Below are 25,116 nucleotides of genomic sequence, written 5' to 3'. Positions count from 1 at the left end.
TTTAAATTGTTATTAGAATTCAATCTGTATAAATACATTAACCTTTATGAAAAACCCTAAAAGAAATAAGGAATCTAGGTATAACCTAAAGATAAATAAAATTATACAAGTGTTAACTATATAAAAGGTTAAGAAACAAATATCATCGATCTTTATAGCTTATTTCATTTATACTATCTAAATATTGCGTTTTCCATTGGTGGCTACTGTTTTACCAAAAGAGCCGATTTTAAAACTGATTCCGGACATAAGTAATTTCCCAATTTTGTCAAAGACCGCTCTCCCCTTTGAGTCTCTACTAAGGGCGTGATATGCTGTGTGCAAAGGGAAAGTTGCAGAGAATTGTCCATAGAGCAGGAAGCTATCTTGCATCACAAAGCTCATGCTTCGAAGTATCCTTACGCTTAATTCAATGCATGTTTCTCTCAGTGCTGCGATAGGAACAATAATCGCGAACGCAGCTAACTCGGGGAAGCGTGACAAGAGATCTTGAATATGCGACATGCAAATAATCTGAACCGACCATAGACAGGTCAAAGCATTGGCTGTGCTTAGACTGGAGAAGCACAAATTATCATTTTGATCTTCGAGGCTATCGGTATTAGTCTGGTTCCAGTAATGCACCATCGGAGACTCTGCTTCAAAAGACTTGGCCCATAACTCAAACTTCATTTTCATCTTCACAAGCTGTGTGATGATCTCCTTGGCTTCCGTTGATGCCGTTTGGGCGGATCCATCCCTTAGAGCGTCGATTTTCTCAAGAATCCCAGGGAGAGCCGCTGCTAGATTGAGAAGTTTTTGTAACTGTGACTGCTCATGAAGCTGGAATGGTGCTTTTATCCAGTCTTCATCGGCCAAGAATGTCGCTTTCCGTAGCATAAAAGCTTGTATCACCTGATCTACAATTTAGCTGATATGAAGTCAACTACTTCTTTCCCTTCTACTTACTAGTAGTGGTCTTATTCCAATAAATAGTTTATGGTGGATACCAGTGCTGAAGACCTCTGGTGATGATAATCGAATAAGTTCGCCTGCGCCATGGATATGGACTAGCGAGCTATTAGGCGTCGTTGGTGAGGTTATCTATTCTCCCAATCGTAAAACATCAGAAGGTATTCAACTAATATAACAATAGCAATGAAGGAGTTGGGGATAATATTAAAGAGCCTAGCAAACTTACCTCCAAGAGGGCAATACACATTACGGCAGCTACTAGCTCAGCACTGTAGCAGCCTTTGAGCGACTGTAAGTTTTGCTGCAATAAACGAAGGGCGTGTCCGTAACACGATGAGATTGGCTGTACCAATTGCTGACCAGTTTGGTAGGTTTTAATGGACAAGGCCAACGCGTTCACGGCGGAAGTGAAACATTTGCCAATTGTGCCGCTTGATCCAGCAGCTAAATCTGGGAGTACCGTAACCCATGAACCGCATATCCTTGGTGATTTAGGCACGATTCCTGTGATATCAGTAATGATTTCCTGTTTAGGGACATAGTTGTGAATGATCAATGATATCGCATTCTCCCACGGATCTATGAGATACGGATAGATTGGTGATAAAGTGGAGAGTTCATTCTTTTGTTCAATGAGATTATTGTTTGTTAATGGAGCCGAGGGTGGAAGGCTCAAATTGGAAAATCCTTTCCGTGAAGTCTTTAGTATTGTCTGCCCCAAGCCAGTGCCTGTTTGACATGGGACAAAGAGTACATCTGGATAGCCCTCACAGGGGCGACCACTATTAAGACACTGGGAGCAGGCAGGCTGCTTTCCATCGCACTAGCGGACAGCTTTGTCAGTGACAATGTCCTACAAACCAAACAAGAAAAGCTAACACTGATTTTGCGTCTTCGACAAGTTCGACATAGCGTCTTTTTACGGACTTTCATACTGCTTAGCTTAACGATGACAAAGAGCTGAAATTACAGTATGTGTTATCGACTTGGTCAGGGTTTGCAGGCTTGCGGCGAGGGTTAATAGGTCGACAGTGACAGTGCTACGTAGGCACGGCAAGAAATTAGACAATCTTGAAAAGGTAACAAAACCCTTGGAAGCAATGAAAATCGGGTTTATCATCAAGTTAACCCAGGGAGAATCTGTCATTATGGAGAATCGTCATAGCTCGGGTTTTGTATCCCTTTACAGTTTAGTAATTTTTCCAGTATTGGTCATCAAGTCAGCCACAATAAAAGTGGCGCTGAAATGCCCTGTCGCCTATTAACAGACCACAGCCGGAAACGGACGAATTTATTCCTACCCAAGAGAGTGAATGCGTAAGATATTCACCATGATGCACAGCGCAGGAGATGAAGATATTAGGGCTACTAAGAAATCATGGCGAGTCTGCGGTATATCTACTTCGTCCAGCTTAGTCCATAGACTATACTAGAAAAAAACAGATTATGCCGAAATTATGCTTAACACGCCCAATGCATAAGCTCCAATGTCAGTTGAGTTTAAATCGTCGTGAAATATATTTTTAATGCCAGTCCTCGACGCTCAGATTATAAGACCTTGTTCGAGCTCTTAATGGCTGTTATATCAACAGACCTTTATTCTAGTTATCTGCGCTCTAGGTACTTGTTAAATTCCTGTATAAGCATATTCACGTCGTTTCTATAAGAATTCAAAGTGGAATGAACCGATTCAATAACATTCTCATACTATTCTCAAGTTCTCAAATATACCAAGCTAAGATTCTCTAGTCTGTTTATGACCTTGTGTCCCTCAAACCGATGCGAAGAGGGTTATAGAGAAATTCATTACAAAACCACCCAAAATCATCTCTATCCATGTGTTCGTTATCGTAGTCATCCCATCGGATTTCAGATACATTTGGTTTATAAAGCTATCTACAGCTTTAACCAAAAACCACCCTGCTTCTGCTTCCTTTTAATCTCTCGGGATGCAACAATAAACAACCCTCCAACAATAAGAGTGCTACCTGAAAATATTTGCGCTCCAGTATATGAGCCTCCACCCAAAGAAATAATAGCACCCGAGATAGGCGACCCAAGCAATGCTCCGACCCCAACAGCAGCAGAAACGATACCCAGTCGTGCTCCTATTTTCGACATGTCTGAGTTGATAATAGCGACTACGGCGAGGAAAAGTGATTGGACACCACCTACGGACAGACTGTAAAATGTCGTCCAAGCATAAAGCCCAGAAATCGTATAGACCGGGATCCAGGTATACATGCACAAGGCAGATGAAAACAGAAACACAATAAACACATTCATTGTGCCAATGTATCTTGCAATCAGACTGGGTAGTAATCGAGCAATAAAGCCGATGCCGTTGAGGACAAGCGTTAGGTTCAGCGAATCTGTGTATGACATGCCTTGTTTCTCTCGAGCGAAAGAGCTGAGGAAAAAGAATGGAAAGAACACTCCCAAAAAGGCCTGATAATCAGTTATTACACAGCTGAAATGGAAAGGATATTACTTACAAGAAAAGAACCAATGAGGTAAAGAGTGAACTCAGGCTCTTTGAACACAGACCAATCCACCAGGGGAGCCGATTTCTTGGGCGTAGGTCTCGGCTTGCCACATGCTAAAGCGATAGCAAATGTCCCCAACTGTATAAAGCCCATCGCCCGCATAGTCCATCCAAAACCAACAGTCGGCAATAACGTTCTTGCCATGCTGGGATAGATAAGACCTCCTGTGGTGCTTCCACATGCTGCTATACCCATGACAAGCGCAAGTCTGCTGCGGAAGTATGTAGTAATGAGAGTCATCATCGGAGTGAGAAGAAATCCATTGCCAAGACCAGTACATACACCTTGTGCAAGAAGAATTTGCCAATACGTTTGGCCCAGTGAGGTCATGAAGGTCCCGAGAATGACCAAGATGGCGCCAACAAAAGTGGTGATTCGGAAATAGCCGGCATCTGTAAGACGACCGCTTATGACACCTGTAAAAAATAAGAAGAATACGGCTATAGAGCCTATCCATGAGATATCGGAGCGCGACCGCTGTAAAGCAGAGACATAATAGGTCTGAAAAACACCAAATGAAATAATCATGCCCCTTTTCAAATGCTTAGCATAAGGTCTTCTTTATGACAAGTGAAGAGATCAACTAACCATGTATTCATAACAGTGAGAAAGCAGGCCAAAACTATTACAACCGGGATTAGTCTTGTAAAATATCTGCTGATTGCTTTACTTACCTGCCATCCAGGCTACCAAACCTCCTTCTGGTGGTGTGGTTACTGAGTTGATCGTGTTTGAAAACCCGGGACTTAATGCTGGGCTCAGATTAAGCGGTAGGTCCAAGCGATGCTGAACATCGTTGTCCGTATCGGTTGTCAAGTAATTATTATGCATGTCCCTGGGTTTTGGCTCTGTCTCATTTGCGAGGCCGTCATTCTGCTCGTGGTAAGCCATGGCGTTGGTATTGGGTTTAGCTTCGGGATAGATTGAATCAATATAAGTATGTCTTTCTATGGCTAACTGATGACCTTTTATTTGTATTAAAAGACGGTTTGTTATAATTGCACCTGTAGGATAATATAAATTGACCTTACTTAAATAAGATATAAAACCCGTCGGCATTCGTGAACTTCCCAGCGACTGAAATATCGATTAATAATATTATTAAGTCTCCACGCATCCACTTTAACATTGGAAATTGGAAATTGGAGACAAGGAAAATAAGTTAACTATAACAGGCATAGCTTAAAGCTAAAATTTATTTTGTGTAGCTGCCTTTTTAGTTCAATACAGTAGTACCTACCCAAGGAAGAACCAATATTTTTTACCTCGACATTTGACAACTCTGAAAAGGGTCTACTTAATTGAGTAAGATACCAGGAGGTTCTGCCGATGTCAGCCTTCTTGTTGTTCTATAGATATGCAGGCCATCTAGTTTGGAGGGCTTTGGCGATGATGTGCAACTGAAAAGCTCTTAAGCGCTTGAATATGAAGAGACATAGCTGGCAAGAGGAATTTTGTGTGCGCATGTGTCGCCCGCGTTCGAATGGCTAAGTAAAAATAATAGGCAGCACCTTCTGAAGACAAAACAACATAATGTTGTGATGCCAATACAATAGTAACTGAAATTAACTAGCACCAGAAAATCTGAAGAATGTTCAAGACGGTGGATTTAATGTTGGTCAGGGAGGTTAGTTGATATTATGCATTCTCTACCCAGTATACTATTTCTATTGTACTAATTGTATGTTTCATTTTACACGTTTGTTGAAACCTTTGTTTTGTACCTGTATACTCATTGACAGTTCTTTTCCTTTCCATGATATGGGGAAAAAATCAGTTGATCACCACGGCCTTTCCGGGTCTGAGCCAGCGAACATTCGACAAGATTCCCTCCTGCTTGAACTCTTCACTCAATTCCTCCTCATGTTGAGTAAAATGGCCCCAAGATTCATAGTGCATTGGCACCAGTACGTCTGCCTTGATGTCTCGGAAGAGACGAGCAGCTTGACGACCGTCCATAGTAATTTGAAGGACTTCACCTGGGTGGCCGGGCTCTCCCTCGCTGTTGATGCCATCGAAAGAAGCTTTGCCAAGATTCATCAGAGCAACGGCGATGTGATACTTGTCGGCCATCTTGGCCAATTCCTCGACATAAACAGTATCGCCGGTAAAGTAGATGGCGTATGGGCGACCATCAGGGGCGACTCCAAAGTCCTCAGTGTGGACGATAAATCCAACGCACTCATGACCAGGCCAATGCTTGCATGGCGTGGCAGTAATGTGGAACGTTTTGCCAGAGATACGAATGTCTTTCTTCTCCCAGTCAGAAAAGCCGTATACACTGGGGCGTGGAGCAAGGTTGTTTGCCCCATCTTTAGTGGTGAAAGTGTGACGGGCATCTAGAAGCTGACGTCCAAACTCATCAAGATTGTCAGGATGGTTCTCATGGCTTAAAAGAACGGCATCGATATGAGGCAGTTCATTCATCTTTAATGCTGGATCATCATGAACTTTGAGGGGTGGCCCTCCGGGTGTAGTCGGCCATTCAGTGCCAGCTGGAGAGAAGAAAGGATCGGTCAGAAAAGTAATGCCATCGATATCGAGAATCGCGGTGGCAGTCCCGATATGAGTGATGTTGACTTTGCTCTTGAATGTAGGTGTGGATATAGCCATGATTGAAAGTAGTGTTTGAAAATAGTTTGAAGAAGAACCGTTAAGTAATTTGATACCTATTTAAATGTGGCATCGGTGAATTGTTTATGATAACTTTATACTTTCACATTCTGTAAGCAATCAACACTAAATGTTAAAATAAGCCAGTATTCCCTTAGGATTAAAAATCAAAAAGTACAATCACCCCAGAAGTTATTCATCTGGATGCCGGTGACAGTAACTGACAAATTCTTTAATGGACCTTCTACTCAAGCTTAGACAGTAGTGTTGCCGCTAAGCTGTAAAAAGCTATAAAACCCGACCCATAAATAATCGTAGTGCATATGATGACAAAGACTAATACATGCTGTCTACGACGGTATTGTCTTCTATCTAGTGCTTTAAGCATTTTCATGATAACGTAAAGAGATCAGCATGGATTACAAGAAATCATTGCATCGTTAGAGCATAATTTATTCAAGGACTGGGCCTTTGCTAACCACAGGTCATCAGACTTCCAAGATAAACAAGCATGTCTTTTTAAAGAAACAATATCATGGAAGAAGATCTATGAGTCTGGAACATGAAACAACGGTTGCACAATAGGAATCAGTAAACGAGATCAATGGCCCCGAAGCGAGACTCTTCCCTGGAAAATCAGTCCAACGAGATTAATACGAGATATTAGCTTAAAACAAAAATCTTTCGGAGCTTCGGACAGCCAAGAAGAACCCTGAGGCAAATGCATAATATTCACCTATAAAGATTAAAGAACTAAGTGATAATTATATATATGAGAACGATAAAGTATAACTTCTTAAAATAAGGTTATAATATACTACTACGGAGAATAGATAATGCTAAATATAGCCAAAGTTCTAGTAACTGTAATTATTTCATTAAAATGCAAATAGAACCTCGTTCTATAATTTTATAAAATATACTGTAAAAGAAGCAGGTAAACGAGTTAATATAATATATAGGGATAATAAGATAACGTCTAGCTACTTGTCTAATTAAAGCAGATAAGATAGGCTAATAAATAAACAAGTAAAGATATAGTATAGTAAGTAAAATAATACTAGAGATAGCTTTAGTGGCTATTTTACTCTATTGCAGAGTTAATTCTTCCAAGGAAATATCCTCCGACTGGACTGCCTCTCCATTCATAATACCATAGACAAAACATTCCCCAATAAACCGAAACTTACTCTCACTAATGTCACTCCCCACCTTTCTCAAGGTATAAGGTATTGGGCACCTGTCAAGCACGTATACGACATCTCCAAGTTGAACGCGCTGATGAAAAAGTCCCAGGTATCCCTTACTCGTGATTCCCAGCCTTCGATTTGCCATTGCACGTTTGAAAGCAATACGCGTTTTGTGGAACGTCTCCCCCAGGGTCCGTTTACTCAGACTAGAAAGCTCGATCCTCCCTCTCCCTACAGGTAGTTTCTGACGCGTCGAGTACGTTTGCCCTGGAATAGAGGGCGACTTTCCTGTTGTCTCATCAATGAGAAAACTGAATATTTCAGAGAATGACTGTGGACACTTTGAAAGACAGTCGTCGTCTATACCACCGACCAGTGTGTTCCAGAGAGCGTTGAAGTCGATAGTCCCCTTGCATAACCTCATGAAGAAAGAGCTATTTGGTCCTATCCTCTACGTCTACGTCTACCCAGATGACGAATATAAACGAACTATGGAGTTGATCGACAAGTCTACCACGTTTGCCCTTACTGGCGCCGTCTTTGCCCGCGACCGAACCGCCATTGCCGAAGCTGAGAGGGCTCTTCGACAGTCTGCTGGTAATTTCTATGTCAACTGCAAGAGCAGTGGCGCCATTGTTGGTCACCAGCCTTTTGGAGGGTGCCGGGCTTCGGCACCAATGATAAGACTACCAGTACTAACCTCCTGTCTCGATTCACAAGCATCAGGAGTATGAAGGAAGATTTAATTGGTGCCGACGAGGTTGACTACCCTTCTAAAAAGGTGTAAAATCTCAAAGAGTGACATGAAAGTGCAAGCTCAGAGGTCAATCCCTTGAGGAGACCATCGATGGATGAATGAATCATTGTTATGTACATCCAGCTTTGTGTTTGGCGGTTGGGCCCTCTGGAAATAAGATATTAGCTATCTTGCCTGTTTCATCTAGGTTGTATGCAAGATGTGTTTTGAAAGACAAAATTCGATCGATGATAACTTGTCGTTGTTACCTATGGTGCAGACTATTAGTCACAAGGTCTATACATGGACAGCCAAATACACAAACAAAGTCTGGGCTTGTTGACATTTCTTCGACTTTCTAATATTCTTTGGATTGCGAGTTGTCATATGAATGTTTTTCATGTCTTATCAACTCATCCATTTCGAAGATTAGATGCGACTGCATTTGTATAGTTTCAACTTAACATATACGGAAGATCGTTTTGGAGGTTCATAGTAATTCATAGTTACCCGGACGAAGAATGTGCATGCACACATACAAATGTAAACAGCACCCATTGTATTGGAGACAGGCTTGCTCCCAGAGATAAGAGTCAAACGAGAACACTCCTACTACGTTCCTGTTTTAACTCGAAGCCTGGAAAATGCTTCGATACGGTTTGGACTACTGCTTGTTTTTACAGGCTGCTATAGACTGCTAGTGAAGTTAGGTGCAGCCACATTTTTAGCATAATTGAAGATTAATAAGTATTATAAAAAAATAAATTATATAATAATATTCTTAATAAATATATAGAAATAAACTACCTTATAATAAGTAATATCTTAATAACTAATTTTAATAGGGATTTATAAAAGGTATAAAACCTTAAAATATATTTAAAGTCTTATATATATATATAAATAATAAAAAGGTATAAATAGTTTTTCTTTCTAGAGATATAAGGAAATATAAATAATCTTATAACTAAGACCTTTTTCTTATATATATCCTTAGATATAGTTATATTAAAATTAATTAATAGGTATTCCTTTAGAGATATTTATTAAAAAAGTAATATTATTTTATAAAGCCTTATTATAAGAGTAAAAGGAAGTAATAAATCTATTCTATCTTTTAAATACTACTTTTTATAGGATACTTCCATAGAACTTTGCCCAACAAAGGCTCAGACGCTAAAATATAGTCTAGGATAAGCCCCTGACTAATTTTCGGAGAGGTATAATAAGCAGTGAGAAATCGCTGGATATAGGGAATAGAATAGATATACCTTCCTAGAAGATAATCCATTCTGGTCGCCCAAGTTGATAATCGCGTCGCGTGAGCGGAACGCAGATAATCCGCCCTTAACGGCTCACACCTCTCAGCCTGATAATTGTTGAAGATAGTGTCCAGAGCCGCCGCATCTGGCTTGTCCTCTATGCATATCAATGCTCGTAGTTTGTTACACAATGATACTACATCCTGTATACCATTGTTGAAACCCAGACCTGAGTTGGGGGTAAATTTATGCCATGCATCCCCTACAAGTACGATGCGACCGTTCCAACTGACTTTACCAACAACTCCCTCCTCTAGATTAGTCATGCCCTCAATGACATCAGGGTCTTGGAGTACATCTTTAACCGTCAATTGTTCATTGAGCGGCCAGTCTGCGAAGGTGTCCCTAATGGACTGAATAGCCTTTTTGTCATAAAGGCACCTTTGGTTAGACGGCTGATCAAGCTTCTCGTATAAGAATAACCAGCCTTTGTCACGGCCTGTCAGGTACATCAGACTGCGGTCTTGACCTTGAGTTTCGTAACTGTCCCCAGGCTCCGAGGGCCGACGGAAGGAAGCCCAGAGGCACTTGTAGGCAGATGTGAAAGGGATTTCAGGGTCCCAGACGGAAGCAAGTGATGGGTCACTTTGGAGCGCACAGCAGCGCATAATCGAACGGGTCTTAGAATGGGCACCGTCGGCGCCAATGATGATGGACCCCGAGTAGGAATGCCCATCGGCACAAACGACGTCTATTCCCGTTGGGGTTGCTACAGCACTGGTAAGTTTTTTGCCCAAAAGATAGCGTGTTTTTGCATCTTCGGGCAAATTTTCATACAGTGCTTTGACCAGCTCGGCTCGATGAAATGCTATAAGAGAACTCCCATGACTATTGTCTATGTAAGTAATTGACAAGAACAGAGAAAGGTAATGTACCAACAGTTACTTACTTTTTCTGTAGGATGCTGAGAGTATAGGAACGCCTGAACCTGTGCTTCCGTGCATCAAACCCTTGTGAGTGGTGTAGGAGCGGATACCCAATTCCCTCAAGATGATTCCATAGACCGAGTTGATGAAACACTCTTAGGTTGTGTGGGCTGACGATGAGACTGGCACCGACATCTTCAAATATATCGCTTCGCTGCTCAAGAACGATAAATTCTATGCCCGCTTGGTGAAGGGCGTGCGCCGTGAGTATACCGACAGGTCCACCGCCGACAACAATCACTTTAAAAGGGCTTGTTGACATGGTGTTGTGACAGAAATATTCGGTGCAGGGATGTTACTCCATTGATTGGATTTATCTAATCAGTTGTGGCATTACATACTTCCAGGGATGATGTCTGTATTTAAACACGGAACATGGTCATTGGTAAGGCCTGGCACGAAGAGCGGTATCGCGCCATCCATCTGGCAAAAGACGAACAAGTGGGGGTCGGGTCAAATTTGCGTGTAGAGTTCCACTTGTCGTTATTATCGGATAGACTTTAGAAGACAGACAAGTACAATACCATGTAAGTTAATATTTTCAGCTTGCCCTAACAAAATCCAGCTAAAATAGCGGTTGTGAGTCAAGAAGCTGTGGCGTTTATCCGGTGGAACAACGCGTGGATTACAAGAGATGAGGTCGCAAGTACACTACACGCCCAAGGACAAGTCAATGGTGTGGAAACTGGTCTGCTTTACTGTTGTGTGGAACTTGAGTTATTTACGATGCGTTAATATTCAGATTTACAGAATGAGGGCTATTCCACTAATCTAATGACCTATTCCTTTGCGATGCCTAAGACAGCATCCTCAAATGCTTGGTCTACCTATTAACGGCTGATTAGAGTTGTCGAACTATTGGGAAGAAGGACTTTAAACTTACATCATGATAATACATCCACTTGCGCTCCTCATTTGAGACATTCGCGATTCGGCCGATAATTTCGTCCTCAACCGACGTAGCCTCATCCAATGTCTTTTCGTGGGAAGCAGCAATGTCGTCCATGGTCTGGTATAGAGCACGATAGTAGGGCGATCTTACGCTGTCAAAAAGATTCAGAGCATCTTTCAAACCTCCAGTTGACGAAGCAGCCCATCGGATCGCTTGTCCCAGCGTATTTGCGTCTTCGAGAGCGAATGCGGCGCCAGCACCAAAAGCACCAGACAAGGGATGTGACGCGTCTCCGATAAGAGCGATAGATGGATGACTGACGACTGAGGGCAGTCTTGTCCCACCAAAGTAGTCAAACCGTTTGATCTGAGTGATGAGTGACAAAAGCTTCTGAATTGGCTCGCAATATTCCTCGAAGTTTTCGATGAACTTGGCCACACTGACTTCTTTGCCCCAGGTCGACCGGTTGCCGTCGTCGGCCTCCGCGATTCTGCAGGTGACTTCCCAGTCTTCATTGTTTAATGGAGCTGTATAAATCCACTTGCCCTCGGTGCCATACCAAAATGCTGAAGATCTCGACATGCCGGTTATCCGCTCGACGTCAGACACTTTGACTACCGCTCTATAAGCGGTCAGGCCTGTGTAGTGGACGGAATGATCCGGATAAGCAAACTTTCTAACGACCTTCTGATGATGAGTTTGGTGTTGCTGCTGTCAATGATGAAATATGGTACAAACTCACAGATCGAATACCATCAGCACCAACGAGGAGGTCGACATTATCGGTGAAGCCGTTGTCAAATGTTAGGTGAAGCTTGCCACAGGGTAGCAACTCGATACTACCCAATTTCATGCCCGGTCGAATACGGCATGGATCTGTTTCTTTCAACAATGCCCTCTGCAATTTACCTCTGTGAACTCGGCAGGGAGCCTGATGAGGAGCAACATGCGCTGGCGGATAGGTCTGCTTCACAACTATGCCACGTATCCCGTCTCTAGAATAGAATTTCATCAGCGTACATCCTCAAAAGCAAAAGGCTCCTAACTGACCTGTATTGGTAATCGTGGCCATCCGAGGACCTGAAGAAGTCGTTCGGTCCAAGGTGTTTGGACGCCCCGAGCTTCTCCAGTAAGCTCCAGGTGCTACGCTGCAAGGTGATGCCAGTTCCAATTTCACTGATAGTTGGTTTCTGCTCGTAAAGATGCCACTCTACAAAGGGCAACCTGCCAAACTCGATAGCAGCTGCAAGGCCGGCAGGACCACCTCCAATAATGGCGACTTTGACACCCTTCCCTAATTGTTCTGAAGTCGACATATTTGGTCCGCCTGTGATTTACCTGAGTCAAAAGAGCAATAGCATCGACTTTCTTAGAGAGAGAGAGAGGTAGTAATTTGTTTTCGAGGCTTCCCAACCCATGCTCACAAAAATGTACTATATCGTCGTGGGAGCCTCGGAATTATTATGATATCACGCCGCTGCCACAGGGATTCAGGCGGTTCCTAGGGTCTCCCTACACTTCCTGTCATGTCAGAGACAGACCCGCCATTCCGATCGAAATCTTGGCTCTATAGGTAAGCTAGATAACGAATGTCGCAGATGGTGTGAGTGATTTTTGGTAATGCTAGGCTCTACGAAGGGTGGCTTATGTAAAATGTGTGGGGCTGGTGTTCATAAAGGCCCATATCTAATTGCCCAGGGGGCATTTCGTCATTCACTAGTTGAAAGGCATATTTAGCTACCCTCTTCTCAGACTCATTTTGAAGAAGTCGGAACCTTGACATACGAGTCCCGAGCTGGTGTATATGTTGTTCACAGGGTCTGGGCCCGTTATCACGCAAGAGCAATATGTCATGATGCAAACATCACTAACTCAGCTTATTTGAATTGCCGATGCATAATGAGGAGGTAACTGTGGTAGTAGAGATGGTTTCCGAAACCGAACTATAAAACATATAATCCTACCGCTATCCTTTGTATGTGTACATTTGAACGTCAGTCAAGTAGACTTTGTTCAGTTTCAGCTTCGTTTTCATTATTTCAAGGTCTTATTATGGCTCTACCCCTGAAACAAAACCAGATTGACACCAGTATTCGAAGCAATGATGATGCTGCAGACCTTTCGAGTTCGATTGGTCAAGATATTCTCGAATCCGACTTTGAGGATGAGGTACTTGCAATGAAAACTCGCCTCGTTAACGATGTCGGTCTTTCTCCCCTGCGACCAGGCCTTGCACTTACACGAAATAGGCAAACGGCAAGCTCGGCTGGACGCCTTTTGACTGGAAGCTCTTCTTCCTCAACGGTTTTGGCTATGCTGTGGACTCGCTGTTGACTATGGTACAGGGTGTAACTGGGCCCCAAGCATTTCGAGAGCTTGCCACTGCGTCTTCCTACATCAATGCAGGAGTCGTAGCCCAGAATGTCGGTCTCGTCGTGGGCGCATTGTTCTGGGGATTTAGTGCTGACATGCTTGGGAGACGGCTGGCATTCAATGTGACGCTCTGGATCACTTCTCTCGCCATGATCGTGGGGGGCGCTGCTCCTAATCTTCCGTTTTTGTGCGCTTTCCTAGCAATATCGACATTTGGGTCCGGCGGAAACTTGATTCTTGATCCGACAGTTCTTCTTGAGTTTCTTCCAGGCGACAAACAATGGGTAGTTACTGCGCTAGCTGCGTGGTGGGGATTAGGCCAATCGATTACTGGATTTGTTGCCTGGGGCTTCATGAGTGCGTCAATACTTCCTCCGCCGCATATTTGCATGCTCTAACTTTCTGAAATAGCTCAAAGTCGTTGGAATTGTTCCGCTAGCGATGACTGTGGGTGGAATAACAACGCTGGCTGGCGCTACGTTATGTTCACGTGCGGCGCACTCGTTTTTGTCCTCTCTGTACTCCGTGTTACAGTGATAAGACTTGTGGAAACTCCGAAATACCTTCTGACAAATGGGCGAGATGCGGATCTGGTAAGATATTACCAGGATCAGGCTCACAAGTACAACAGGCCTTGCACCCTAACGTTGGAGCAACTTCAAGCTTGTGGGGAAATACACTTGAAACAGAAGGAGAAGAATACGTTTGTTGTTAGTGAGGTCAAACGCCATATTCAAGGTCTTTTCGTTTCTCAAAAGACAATTTCAAGCACGCTCCTGATATGGGCCTCGTGGGCGATCATAGGATTGGCCTATCCACTGTTCTATGTATTCCTCCCGTAGGTGGACCATGTTCTCCTCCATATGAAACAACGCTGACTTGGGAATAGGGCCTACCTCTCAACTAGAATACCCGGGAAGACGGTATCGCAATTCGAGACGTATCGAAACCTGACATTGACAACGATTTCTGGAATTCCTGGACCACTCATCGCGGGCTACCTCGTTACAACGAGATTGGGACGCAAGTATACCATGTTTATTGGCGCGCTTTCAGGCATGGCTCTTTTTTTTGGCATTACCGGGATTAAGACCGATGAACAGAATGTTGGCATCTCTTGTGCTATCTGTAAGCCACCAGTCTCTCCTTAGTAGTTATGGATTACTAACGCCGGGATCGCGCTCCAGCTTGCTGTATCAACATCTACTACAGTACATTTTATGCCTATACGGCCGAGGTCCTTCCATCAGCGCATCGCGCTACTGGAAGTGGCATCGCAGTGTCCTTTAATCGGATCATGGGTATTGTGTCAGCCTTTGTGGCTTCGTCTGGCAACACCGCAACGGCTGTGCCGCTTTACGTATATGCAGCCCTATTTAGTGCCTTAGCTCTGATTGCAGTCTTGTTTCCCTTTGAGCCAAATGGCCGACGCAGCTCTTAATTCTTCTCGTTCAGCGAGGCCTAGAGAATATTAAATAAACAATTATAGATAGACTATAGTAAGTAGAATCATACTAGATATAGCGTAAGTGGCTGTTTTACTCTATTGTAGAGTTAATTCTTTTAAAGAAATATCCTCTGACTGAACTGCCTCTCCATTCATAATACCATAGACAACGCATTCGGTCCTTGCAGCTGCGGAGCGATAACGTTATAGAAAATTGAGGGTTGGAGAACGAGGCTTGCAGGATTGCAGCCTGATTTATCTAGAATATAAGCAACAACAACCGCAGTAACTGTTAATCCGAACTGCAGGATCCTGTCGACGTATTTCTATCTCTAGATAGGTAATTATCAGTACTAAGGACTTAAGTATCCACTGTTCTTATCTTATACACGAGCTTATGCACACTTGATAGGCAGCAGCAATAACATAGGTTTAAATATCTACCTCATCTTCTTATCTTTCCAGTACTTTATATTATAATTCAATCACATTGTTTATTCTCACTTTCCATTTCCTAGACTCTCAAAATGCCCTCCACAAATACATCCCTAGAAAGTTCACCTAACAAGTCCAACCTCATCTCCGCAGCGGCAAGGGGAAATGAGATTACCGGTCTCTCAATGTACGAAGATACAAATGAAGACATAAATCTTGAAAGAGTACAAAAACTCATGTCAGAAATGAACGCTGATGTCCCGCAAGGTGGGACAGACATTGTTTTCGGAGATAAGGAGTCTCAACGCCTGAGTTTTTGGGAACCCACATCGAAATCGAAATCCCGGAAGGCGCCAATTATCGTCTTTGTCCATGGAGGAAGTTGGATAATCGGTACTTATCTCGACTCTGTTGGTTCAGTGAAAGTCAAATACTTGAACGATCTTGGCTATGCATTTGCCTCTGTCGATTTCGCCCTCATTCCAAGTGTTACCGTGGAGGAACAGGTACAAGAAGTCGCCGACGCTGTGTCATACATAATAAGAAGCTCAGAGGCGCTTGGTGTCGATCCTGATAGCGTTGTCTTGATGGGTCATAGCTCGGGCGCTCATGTTGTGAGCCTAGTCGGCATTGATGCAAGTTATGCACAGAAAGCCGGCTTCGACATCAGTCATTTAAGAGGAATCATTGCGCTTGATGGCTCAAACTACAATGCAGCTGCGTCTATTGCTGACAACACGGGATCAATTGTCACCAACATGCTTCATGCATTGGGCAGCAACCCAGAGAGGTTGGAGGCAATGTCACCCACTTTACACGCAGCCAGTCCCAATGCTCGAGCGTTTCTTCTCCTTCATGTCCAGCGGAAGGGAGATATTCGACAGGCGGTAGAGTTTTCTATTGCTTTGAAGGTTGCTGGTACGAATGTTGATTTACATGTCTTCGAGGGAGAGGGCTTCGAAGGACATGTCACGCTTCTCATGAAACTTGGCGACGAAGAATATCCTGCAACAGGGGTAATGAGAAAGTGGCTGGAGAAGTATGCCCCAATTTAGTAGTAGTGCTTCGTGGAGGCGTCGTGCGATTGTTAGCATTAGGTATGGAGAGAGAGGTTCAGTAGATGGTTGGGATGCGCTTGAACTGACTCTAGCTATTGTAAGAGTCTAGTAGGTAGTAATGCTAGGGAAGCAAGTCTTGATTTAATAAATACATCAAGAAAGAAAATACTACTTGGCCTTTGCATCTACAGTCTTTGACTTACCAATCTAACCATGATAAAAGCAACGCGGATTTCCCTGGCATTGGTGGCCCTTGTGTGTTGCGGTAACAGATACGCAAGCCCATGCAAGCCGAGTCCCTCAACAACCGCGATAGTTGCTTCCAGCGGGATCTCAACAACGACAAGCACGATCTCGGATGTAGAGCCTTCCACAACAGCGTCTTCTGTTGTCATATCTGAGTCTGCCTCTGCAATCACTACTGCGACTATATCAGTCGATGAACACTCGTCGACTACAATTCTGACTACATCTAATCAACCGACAACCACCACTGTCGCAGAAGAATCGTCACCCTCCAGCGTCTTTTTTAATCCCTCTTTTGAAGATGCCGATGCCTCGTGGATACTCGAGGACGATTTTACCCCTTTGGCGGTCAGCATCAACTCTGGTCTTGGGCGCACGGGTTCACACTCAGCGTGAGTAAAACCTCGTACATACCGCGCTCGGGAGATTGAGCAGCTCATGTTTGAGAAGGGACTGTCCGGATCCATCGTTCACTCGCCCGAAGGATGGCGTCAGACTGATATGGGCAAATCCTTATCACGACACCCTCTCATCAACTACAAGAGACAAACCGAGACTGCACCCTGCCCATTCCCCGACTTGGCCAACAAGCGACCTCTGGCTGGTATCAAAGTAGTCGAATTGACTAGAATCATCGCTGGAGCCGCCGCTGGAGCAGCTCTTGCCTCTCTTTGTGCTGAAGTCATCCGTGTCAACTCATCCAAGCTCAAGGATTACACGCCTACTCAGCCCTCAGCCCTCATGGCGGGCAAAACTACCATTGATCTGGACCTGGAAGACCCGGCTGATCATGCAAAGCTCATGGAGCTGTTTGGACAAGCGGATGTCATTTTGCAAGGCTATCGTCTGCGGTCCTTCGAGCGCCGTGTTTTTGGTCTCAAGGCTGCACTTGATCTCGCCAACAAGCGAGGCAAGGGTATTATCTACGTAGATGAGAACTGCTATGGTCCTGATGGCTATTATGCGGAGCGACCTGGCTGGCAACAGGTTGCTGATGCTGCTGCCGGAAGCGAGTGGGTCATGGGTCAGTCGTTCAACTGTCCACCAGGTCAAGGCGTACTGCCCAGTCTGCCCATATCCGACATGTCGACGGGTATCCTGACTGCTCTGACCATCATGTGTGGCATCCGCGATCGAGCCAAGTTTGGAGGTTCTTATCATGGGCACGCCTCTCTTACAGCGTACAACATGGCTACGCTTGACACCTAGGTCCGGTTATATCAAAGGGACACAGTGGCACAGATCAACAACAAGTACAAGTTCCCCAGCTGGTCCAGCGATATCCATGTAGCTCCACTGTATTACGCCTGTATTACGCCATTCTGGAGGCATGGGAGAAGGAGAGCAATCTGATCAAGGATGAAAAGTACTACGTGCATTTCTCTGATTCTGTTTTTGGATCTGATCTACGGGTACTGGGACCTGTAGTTAAGTATGATGTGGATGAGATTATGCCCAAGTGGGACAGCCCACCTGTACCATTCTGCCATCATGCTTTCCGAACCTTTCGGTCTGCATAGATAGATCTGACAAATATAACATCAAAGTTTCAAATCATTCTAGCGTTTGTTATATGATTGCATGATAAACCAGGCCTTGCGTCTGTAATGCGCCCTGGTCGATTCCTACAACCGTCGCCTACTTGTTCATACATTCATTTGACATACAACAACATCGTTGTTCCTTACACTAGGTGCGGGAGATCGAATATTAATGTCAAGAAGTGATAATGATTTAATTATTTCTTCATACGACCGTAGATGCGTCTAAGTATCACCATCTATAGTAACTTCTCAATCTGTGTCATGACTCCCAGTACCTTCTCCTCTTCGAATCGTCTTCCAACGAGCTGTAATCCAACATCACGGCCCTCCATCTTCAACCCATCATACAAACCCCAATTCCAAGCATCTGTCTCGTTTCGGGGCTCATGTTTCACATTGTACTTGTCGTCAAGGTCTTTATTCGCCTTGCCCGCAGGAAATGCCAATGCAGTGTAGTCCAAAAAGTTGAAAACCTTGGTATAACCAGTCCAGCGACAACTTCCATGAGGTACTGCGGTATGCGGCATTGTAGGTACGAGGAGCACATCAACCATCTTTCCCGATGGAGAGCGTATAGAGTTCCACATGTCATGATATGCATTTTGAGCTGCCACCTTGCGTTTGTTAAGTTGCCAGTATGAGTATACGGAGATGGGTTTGCCACGGTCAACCAACGCTTGGATCTGGGGTACAAAAGGCTCACCACCGTCTGACACAGCTATCCGAATGTGCTCACCTCCATCAGATGTATAGTACTTGTCCTGTAAAGACGTCAGTATCTCCTTAGACTATGTGTTACTGAGCGACCTACCATTAAATCGATGAACTCGGTGTGTAGGCTTGCGTCCCACTCCACAACCTCATGTCCAGCTGTCTTGAGATTGTCTACAAGCTGACGGAAAACTCGCTCGATAGGCGGATGCACCTTTACCAGGCCGTCATCCAACAAAGCACCTATGACAAGTGGTCGCTCGAAAAACGTCTGAAAGACTGTTTCTTTCCATGGAAGTGGTGGCAGCTGTGGATCTGTAGTCCAAGGCTCTGCTTCAATAGCCAATTTGGTGACCAATACGAGTGAGCTCATTGACCTTGCCATTGGACCTACAGACGAAGGTATGTGTTGTTGGCCGTCTACTGTGACCTCGACACCCCGGTACGTCATTCGACCGCTCTAAGTTAAACGTTAGCTGCTTCACCTCGAGGATTCTGCTATAGTGGTTGGCTCACGCTTGGCTTCAAACCCCAAATCCCATTCATATGACTTGGAATGCGTATTGAGCCTCCAATATCTGTACCCCAGCCAACCAGGGAGCCGCCAAGAGCCAACACGGTTGCTTCTCCTCCAGAAGAACCACCAGGAGTGAGTGCCGGGTCATCTGGATGTGTTGTCAGACCCCAGAGTGGATTATTTGTCTCGCACCACTGGGTTTGTCAGCCATCCATCTTGCATATCAGCTTTAAGAGTTTCTGCTCACCATAATGCTCTGAGGGAGGTTTGTTTTTCCGATAATGACGGCTCCGAGTTCCTTCAAACGCTTGACAAGAGGAGCGTCAGACGACGCCGGTGCGAAAGCTCTTCCTACATATCCCATCGTAGAATCTAAACCACTGATGTTGAATTGATCCTTTACTGTTATAGGAACACCATGTAATGGACCTATCAGACGGCCGTTTTCGCGTTGGAATTTATCAAGACGATGTGCTTGCTGAATGGCATCGTCAAAGCAAATCTCTGTGAGGCAGTTTGTCTATCTTTATTAGCCAAATGTTCACTCTACGGGAGATTAGGAACGGAGTTGAATATTTACCTTTTGATGTGCTTTATACGACCTGGATGATGTCTATTAGAAAACATGCTAATATGTCTCTTACTGTGCATATTCAAATGCTCACTCACCTTGCGACGTAACCACGTATACGTTCAAGAGCCGGGATCTGTTTTATAACCAACAGGCTAATTATCTCTTGGACATCGACTATATCAGCACCCAACACGCTCACATTTGAATTAGCATCCGGTCGGTATTTCTCAAGCTGAGTATCTCGAATGGCTCTTTTGGCCGCAACAATTTCTATCCAAGGTCGTTGGGTATCGGAAGCACCTTTTTTGGAAATCACCACCATCGTAGTGTTGAACAGAGAATTCGTCGATGTTACAGAAGATTTGATACCGAAGACATGGAATACCAGAATGCTGGCTATACCACGCACAGATATATTACATGAGGCCACGGAGTTAGCCGATCTCTATGTTGGAGCCATGATAAGCATTGGACCATCCACCCATTCGGGTAACTGAAGTCGAACGAGGAGGATAGAGCCGCGGAGATAACGGGACTGTCGGGATCCTTTCCGGAGTCATGAGACAGTCACGTGGACTGCATATGGAGCCATAGAATGGGGAAGATGGCAACGTGGGGTAGACTGCGACTCGGGGAAAGATCCACAAGACATTGTCGTGTAGCCTAGCTTAGTCTTATCGCCTTGACAAGCCTTGTCAATATCTCAGTTTCTCCGCAAAGTAGTCAACAGCAGAGGAGAGCGTCTTGCCCGAGAAGAGACTGATAACCGGTTAGCATCCACTCACCCGGCCTTTCGCGCTTTCTTCGTCGCCCATCTTCGCGTCTTACGACTAGCGGAAAATAGGTTGGTTTGATTTGAGACAATCGATGCCGGTCTTCCCCCGCGCTTATGGGCTGTAGTTAGAGTTACCTAGACTCAATTAATAAGAACCTCTGTGACGGCTACGATTGCCAACAAACGACAACTGATCCAAGCTCTATCTCCACACATACACATTGAAGAAATCACATCGCAATGGCTGTAACCTCCGAGAAGGAATTTCATGTCGCCATCGTTGGTGAGTATGACACGATTCCGTTGCCCAGCAATCCTAACTTGTTTTGTAGGCGCTGGCATTGGCGGTCTCGCCTTAGCAATGGCTCTCCATAAAAAAGGAATCTCATTCACACTTTATGAGGACGCAAAGGAGTTCTCAGCAGTTGGGTAAGTAAGCTGTCTGCATTGCCGTGATTCAGAATTAACTGACTATTCAGCGCTGGTATTGGATTTGCTCCAAATGGCATGCGCACCATGGATCTGATTGAGCCTGGTTTCCGACCTCTGTATGAGAAGATCTGCGTCGGCAATAAGGGTGAGGATGCGCATTCCATATTCTTTGAGGGAATGCTTCTGGAAGAAGGTTTCGGTATGTATTTGACCCTTCCGCCATTTGAAATATACTAATTCACATCGCCACAGGTCGTGATAAGCCATGGGTGGGAAAGTCAGGATGGGGTCATCCGGACTATACCCGCAAATCTGTAAGTGCATCGACTTGAACAATGAAGATACCGAGGCAATTGACCACCAAATCAGGTTCATCGCAAAGAGTTACTTGAAATTATGACGAGTTTCATCCCCAAAAACAGTGTCCAGTTCAGCAAGCGTCTGACAAAGATTGAGCAGCGCCCAGATGGTGTCAGCCTCTCTTTCCAAGATGGCACAACTGCCAACTGCAGTATACTAGCCGGCGCGGATGGCATCAAGAGTACCGTGAGAGGACATGTGCTTGAAAAGCATCCCAATCAGATTGCCCCAGTCTATGCTGGTTCTTACTGCTACCGCGCTGTTATTCCCATGTCTGAGGCTTACGAGATTCTCGGTGATCTTACAGATGTCGCCAAGTTTTACTTTGGCCACAAGCAAAGTGCTATCTCTTACCGAATCACTGGGGGCGAAGAATTCAGTTACCTTCTCTGTGTCGCCGATGCACCTGATGCATGGAAGCTCGAGAATTCAGTCACAGAGCTTATTCCCCACGGGCAAATGATGGCAGACTTTGAGGGCCCTGGAGTCGACCCTAAATTCCGTCAGCTCCTCGCCAAAGCCAAGCCCGTCAAGTGGGGATTCTTCCATCATCGTCACACAGCATCCTACTTCTGCGACCGTGTTGCTCTAGTCGGCGACAGCGCCCACGCATCTCTACCTTTCCAGGCCGCTGGTGCCGCTCAGGGCATCGAGGATGCTCTTGTACTCTCATCCGTCCTTGTCGAGTTATCCAAGCAGCCTGAGCGTGGATCCAGCCAGCTGCCAGCAATTCAGGCTGCTCTCACCGCCTACGACTCGATCAGACGGCCCCGGGCACAAAAGCAGCTCGAACAGGCGGCAGAGGTTGGCGATATGATGTTCTTCCAACATGAGGCAGGGGACGACCTAAACAAGATTCTACCCCATCTACAGCAGGGACGATTCAATTGGCTATGGTTTCATGATACGAACGATGATGTGAAGGAAGCCGTCAGCAGGATGCACAAGCTTATCAGTGTCAACCCTTCTGCAAGGATATAACATTGTAATAATAGGGTTCAGATATGTAATTATTTATATATCTTAACAGAAGCTATATTATACGAAGCGAGACTCTAATTTCATATACACGATTCACTATTACACATACCTATTCATTGTTGATTGGATAAAACGGCATTCATCTAGATTAGAATAATATACAAGCAATAGTATAGACTAAGAATATACGTAGACAGAAACTTTCACATAAAGGTCAAGGAGAGACTGCTATATAAGTGATTATATTACAATACCTTTACCACCCAAAGCTACTGCATGGGCAACACCAGGTGATACTATATTTCAAAATACTTAATTTCCATCTATGTAAATACCGATGTTAAGAAAGACTTGTTATCTAGATAGATCCCCTCGAGTCCATGTTGTATTCAATTTATCCTTTAACCGATGTATTGGCCATCCAACGCTCTTGCCAAAGTGGTCTATAAAGTCAAGCACCTCCTGTTGCTCTACAGGATCAGTCAACAAACAGCCACCTATCCCGTCAGTAATCTTGGTGAGATTGAATAGAAAGCTTTCAATACTCACAATTGAAAAGTATATGATGTACGGTAAACCCAGCACCAACCACCGAACGGTTATGGATGCCGAGACCGATAGCTATACGAAGATCGTTCAAGGCCGCTTTCTGTTGTCCCGAATTTAGTAAGGAAGCTCAAAAGAAGATAAGTAGACATACATCTGCGACTACCCGATCCTCAATGGTTCTTAAACTAGAAACCCACAGTCTGGGCTCAGAGATATGCAGCAGAATACGAGCCATACAATAGTGCTGATATCCCATAACTGTAAATGATAAGTTATATTTGTTGGTCAGGCAGGATAGAATACACTAACCTTGAGCAGGATTCATCATCCACACTGTAGGAAAAGCCGACTTGACCCCAGTAGATGTAGTCTTGACATCGGAATAATATGGATGATAATGTGCTGGTATACAATCATGCCATCTTGCAACCTCCTCACCAAGCTGAGCCCACGTTTCGTAGTTAGGTTGTGCTCCTGGGCTAAAACTAGTCGCCAATACCTCACAGCAAAGAAGAATAGCCCTATTGGCAAAATCTTCATCAGTCGTGTCTATAAATGATCTGGAACGTCGGTACTTGTTCAGATCTACTTGTATGGGCTCGCTTTTGGTGAGAGAGATGTGCAAATTCTGTCGAAGCATTATCCAACTGGCTGCTTCGCTTAGACCTCCTTGGGCTATGAAGTCAGGGATGCTGTTCCAGAGTCGTGCGCATCCAACGAGGTGAGTGCCAGTGTCAACGTCTTCTAAGGCGTTAACGCGCAAACTATGATGATGGCTCTGCTTAGAATGGCTTACCACACATCTCCTCGTACAACCGTAAAAGCACCGCAGCTGCTAAAAGATTTTCATCCAAAGATGACATTGGATCGTCGAGAATGGGGATTAGAATACGGAGGGCATAACTATGATACTCTTCGCTACTTTCATCATCAATACCAGTGATCATCACTTGATGACGTGACGAGAAAGCCAAGATGGAGTATGCCAGGAGGGGAACTTGGCGAGCCCTCTTTGGCACTTCGCGACCGAAGCGTTTCGAAGGATCACAGAGATCAATCTGGAAATGGGGCGTTAAAAACATTTTATTTTCTGAAAGATAATCATTTACCCTTGGAGCAAGATCATGGAGATAATTCATTAACAGAAACGCTGCTCGTCGATTGTTCAATGGAGAGGTGAATCTGCATGGTCTGCCCACAGAATAGTCGGATAGGGAAGACGCTGGAGAGGACAGCCTAACTATACATCAATTTGGGGGCCAATACCATATCCTAGTGAGAAGACTCACTCTACATCCTCGCTTGGTTTAGAAGTTGCCGAGTTGTATGCAAGGAATAGTGACGGCGGCATAACCGCATTACGAATGGGCGAATACAACATTGTGAAATAAAATGCTAGGGAGAAACTACGTAAGAGCAAGGAGAACAACAACGAGGAAACGAATAAAGCAGTGGCTGTTTTTATTAGGTAATCAGCAATTTTCCCAACAATCAAGAATGGTGTCATTACCGCCCTGGCAATTGCCTGACCTAGCAGTCTTGTTAATACGATGCGAATTAGTCAAAGTAAGTATAATTGACGGCTATTTACTACAGAAAAATGGCTGCTAATTGCTGTCATATAATTCGTTGCCTCAATATTCGTAGGGAGCAATCTCACAGTAACCGAGAGGGGATTCATATATCACCTCAAGGGTATCTTGGAGAGCCGATAAAGTTTGGTCTTTGCCTTGGCTACTTGAGTGGACTTCCCCGCAGACCATGGTTCGATTCGGTATATTTGTTCCGGAGCTAAGCTCGACACCAGTGAGCTAGCCTCGGAACAAACACCCCAAACCTGGATCTCGTCATTTTGATCTGGAATATCACGTCGATTATTCAAAAGGTGCAGCACCAATTGGCTCCCAGATTTATCGCTCAAATGTAAGGCTAGAA

General features: G+C 44.5%; 12 protein-coding genes across 12 annotated transcripts; 5 read left to right on the top strand and 7 right to left on the bottom strand.

The window, feature by feature from the left end:
• Nucleotides 1–177: 177 nt before the first annotated feature.
• Nucleotides 178–1,201, bottom strand: FSST1_002737 (uncharacterized protein; the record flags this gene model as incomplete). Its single annotated transcript, XM_083228754.1, has 2 exons — nt 178–894; nt 1,181–1,201. 2 exons carry the CDS (start codon nt 1,199–1,201, stop codon nt 178–180), a joined length of 738 nt encoding a protein of 245 aa, XP_083086167.1.
• Nucleotides 1,202–2,850: 1,649 nt separating this feature from the next.
• Nucleotides 2,851–4,391, bottom strand: FSST1_002736 (uncharacterized protein; the record flags this gene model as incomplete). The annotated part of the gene is made up of 4 exons (XM_083228753.1): nt 2,851–3,402; nt 3,450–4,032; nt 4,089–4,122; nt 4,175–4,391. 4 exons carry the CDS (start codon nt 4,389–4,391, stop codon nt 2,851–2,853), a joined length of 1,386 nt encoding a protein of 461 aa, XP_083086166.1.
• Nucleotides 4,392–5,273: 882 nt separating this feature from the next.
• FSST1_002735 (MBL fold metallo-hydrolase) lies at nt 5,274–6,113 on the bottom strand (the record flags this gene model as incomplete). The annotated part of the gene is made up of 1 exon (XM_083228752.1): nt 5,274–6,113. The coding sequence occupies one exon, from the start codon at nt 6,111–6,113 to the stop codon at nt 5,274–5,276; it is 840 nt and encodes a 279-aa protein (XP_083086165.1).
• A 1,612-nt stretch (nt 6,114–7,725) lies between these two features.
• On the top strand, nt 7,726–8,037 carry FSST1_002734 (uncharacterized protein; the record flags this gene model as incomplete). Its single annotated transcript, XM_083228751.1, has 1 exon — nt 7,726–8,037. The coding sequence occupies one exon, from the start codon at nt 7,726–7,728 to the stop codon at nt 8,035–8,037; it is 312 nt and encodes a 103-aa protein (XP_083086164.1).
• A 1,119-nt stretch (nt 8,038–9,156) lies between these two features.
• FSST1_002733 (FAD-dependent oxidoreductase) lies at nt 9,157–10,549 on the bottom strand (the record flags this gene model as incomplete). The annotated part of the gene is made up of 2 exons (XM_083228750.1): nt 9,157–10,189; nt 10,251–10,549. The coding sequence occupies 2 exons, from the start codon at nt 10,547–10,549 to the stop codon at nt 9,157–9,159; spliced, it is 1,332 nt and encodes a 443-aa protein (XP_083086163.1).
• Nucleotides 10,550–11,066: 517 nt separating this feature from the next.
• Nucleotides 11,067–12,495, bottom strand: FSST1_002732 (uncharacterized protein; the record flags this gene model as incomplete). The annotated part of the gene is made up of 4 exons (XM_083228749.1): nt 11,067–11,114; nt 11,171–11,866; nt 11,922–12,174; nt 12,230–12,495. 4 exons carry the CDS (start codon nt 12,493–12,495, stop codon nt 11,067–11,069), a joined length of 1,263 nt encoding a protein of 420 aa, XP_083086162.1.
• Nucleotides 12,496–13,231: 736 nt separating this feature from the next.
• On the top strand, nt 13,232–14,993 carry FSST1_002731 (MFS transporter; the record flags this gene model as incomplete). The annotated part of the gene is made up of 5 exons (XM_083228748.1): nt 13,232–13,381; nt 13,429–13,909; nt 13,964–14,390; nt 14,442–14,680; nt 14,740–14,993. The coding sequence occupies 5 exons, from the start codon at nt 13,232–13,234 to the stop codon at nt 14,991–14,993; spliced, it is 1,551 nt and encodes a 516-aa protein (XP_083086161.1).
• Nucleotides 14,994–15,526: 533 nt separating this feature from the next.
• FSST1_002730 (Alpha/Beta hydrolase protein) lies at nt 15,527–16,489 on the top strand (the record flags this gene model as incomplete). The annotated part of the gene is made up of 1 exon (XM_083228747.1): nt 15,527–16,489. The coding sequence occupies one exon, from the start codon at nt 15,527–15,529 to the stop codon at nt 16,487–16,489; it is 963 nt and encodes a 320-aa protein (XP_083086160.1).
• A 687-nt stretch (nt 16,490–17,176) lies between these two features.
• On the top strand, nt 17,177–18,258 carry FSST1_002729 (CoA-transferase family III domain-containing protein; the record flags this gene model as incomplete). Its single annotated transcript, XM_083228746.1, has 2 exons — nt 17,177–17,888; nt 17,948–18,258. 2 exons carry the CDS (start codon nt 17,177–17,179, stop codon nt 18,256–18,258), a joined length of 1,023 nt encoding a protein of 340 aa, XP_083086159.1.
• Nucleotides 18,259–18,518: 260 nt separating this feature from the next.
• FSST1_002728 (amidase signature domain-containing protein) lies at nt 18,519–20,899 on the bottom strand (the record flags this gene model as incomplete). The annotated part of the gene is made up of 7 exons (XM_083228744.1): nt 18,519–19,043; nt 19,094–19,453; nt 19,510–19,704; nt 19,758–20,030; nt 20,091–20,112; nt 20,180–20,529; nt 20,870–20,899. 7 exons carry the CDS (start codon nt 20,897–20,899, stop codon nt 18,519–18,521), a joined length of 1,755 nt encoding a protein of 584 aa, XP_083086158.1.
• Nucleotides 20,900–21,099: 200 nt separating this feature from the next.
• Nucleotides 21,100–22,632, top strand: FSST1_002727 (FAD-dependent oxidoreductase; the record flags this gene model as incomplete). Its single annotated transcript, XM_083228743.1, has 5 exons — nt 21,100–21,142; nt 21,192–21,288; nt 21,339–21,490; nt 21,544–21,605; nt 21,661–22,632. The coding sequence occupies 5 exons, from the start codon at nt 21,100–21,102 to the stop codon at nt 22,630–22,632; spliced, it is 1,326 nt and encodes a 441-aa protein (XP_083086157.1).
• Nucleotides 22,633–22,986: 354 nt separating this feature from the next.
• Nucleotides 22,987–24,562, bottom strand: FSST1_002726 (uncharacterized protein; the record flags this gene model as incomplete). The annotated part of the gene is made up of 7 exons (XM_083228742.1): nt 22,987–23,129; nt 23,182–23,281; nt 23,333–23,439; nt 23,491–23,925; nt 23,978–24,239; nt 24,291–24,417; nt 24,471–24,562. 7 exons carry the CDS (start codon nt 24,560–24,562, stop codon nt 22,987–22,989), a joined length of 1,266 nt encoding a protein of 421 aa, XP_083086156.1.
• Between the last annotated feature and the right edge of the window lie 554 nt (nt 24,563–25,116).

This window comes from Fusarium sambucinum, chromosome I, assembly GCF_050947815.1.
Source record: "Fusarium sambucinum isolate potato_lamoka chromosome I, whole genome shotgun sequence".
Classification (NCBI taxonomy): Eukaryota; Fungi; Ascomycota; class Sordariomycetes; order Hypocreales; family Nectriaceae; genus Fusarium; species Fusarium sambucinum.
The sequence above is the reverse complement of the archived record's forward strand: the minus strand, read 5'-3'. Positions and strand labels throughout refer to the sequence as shown.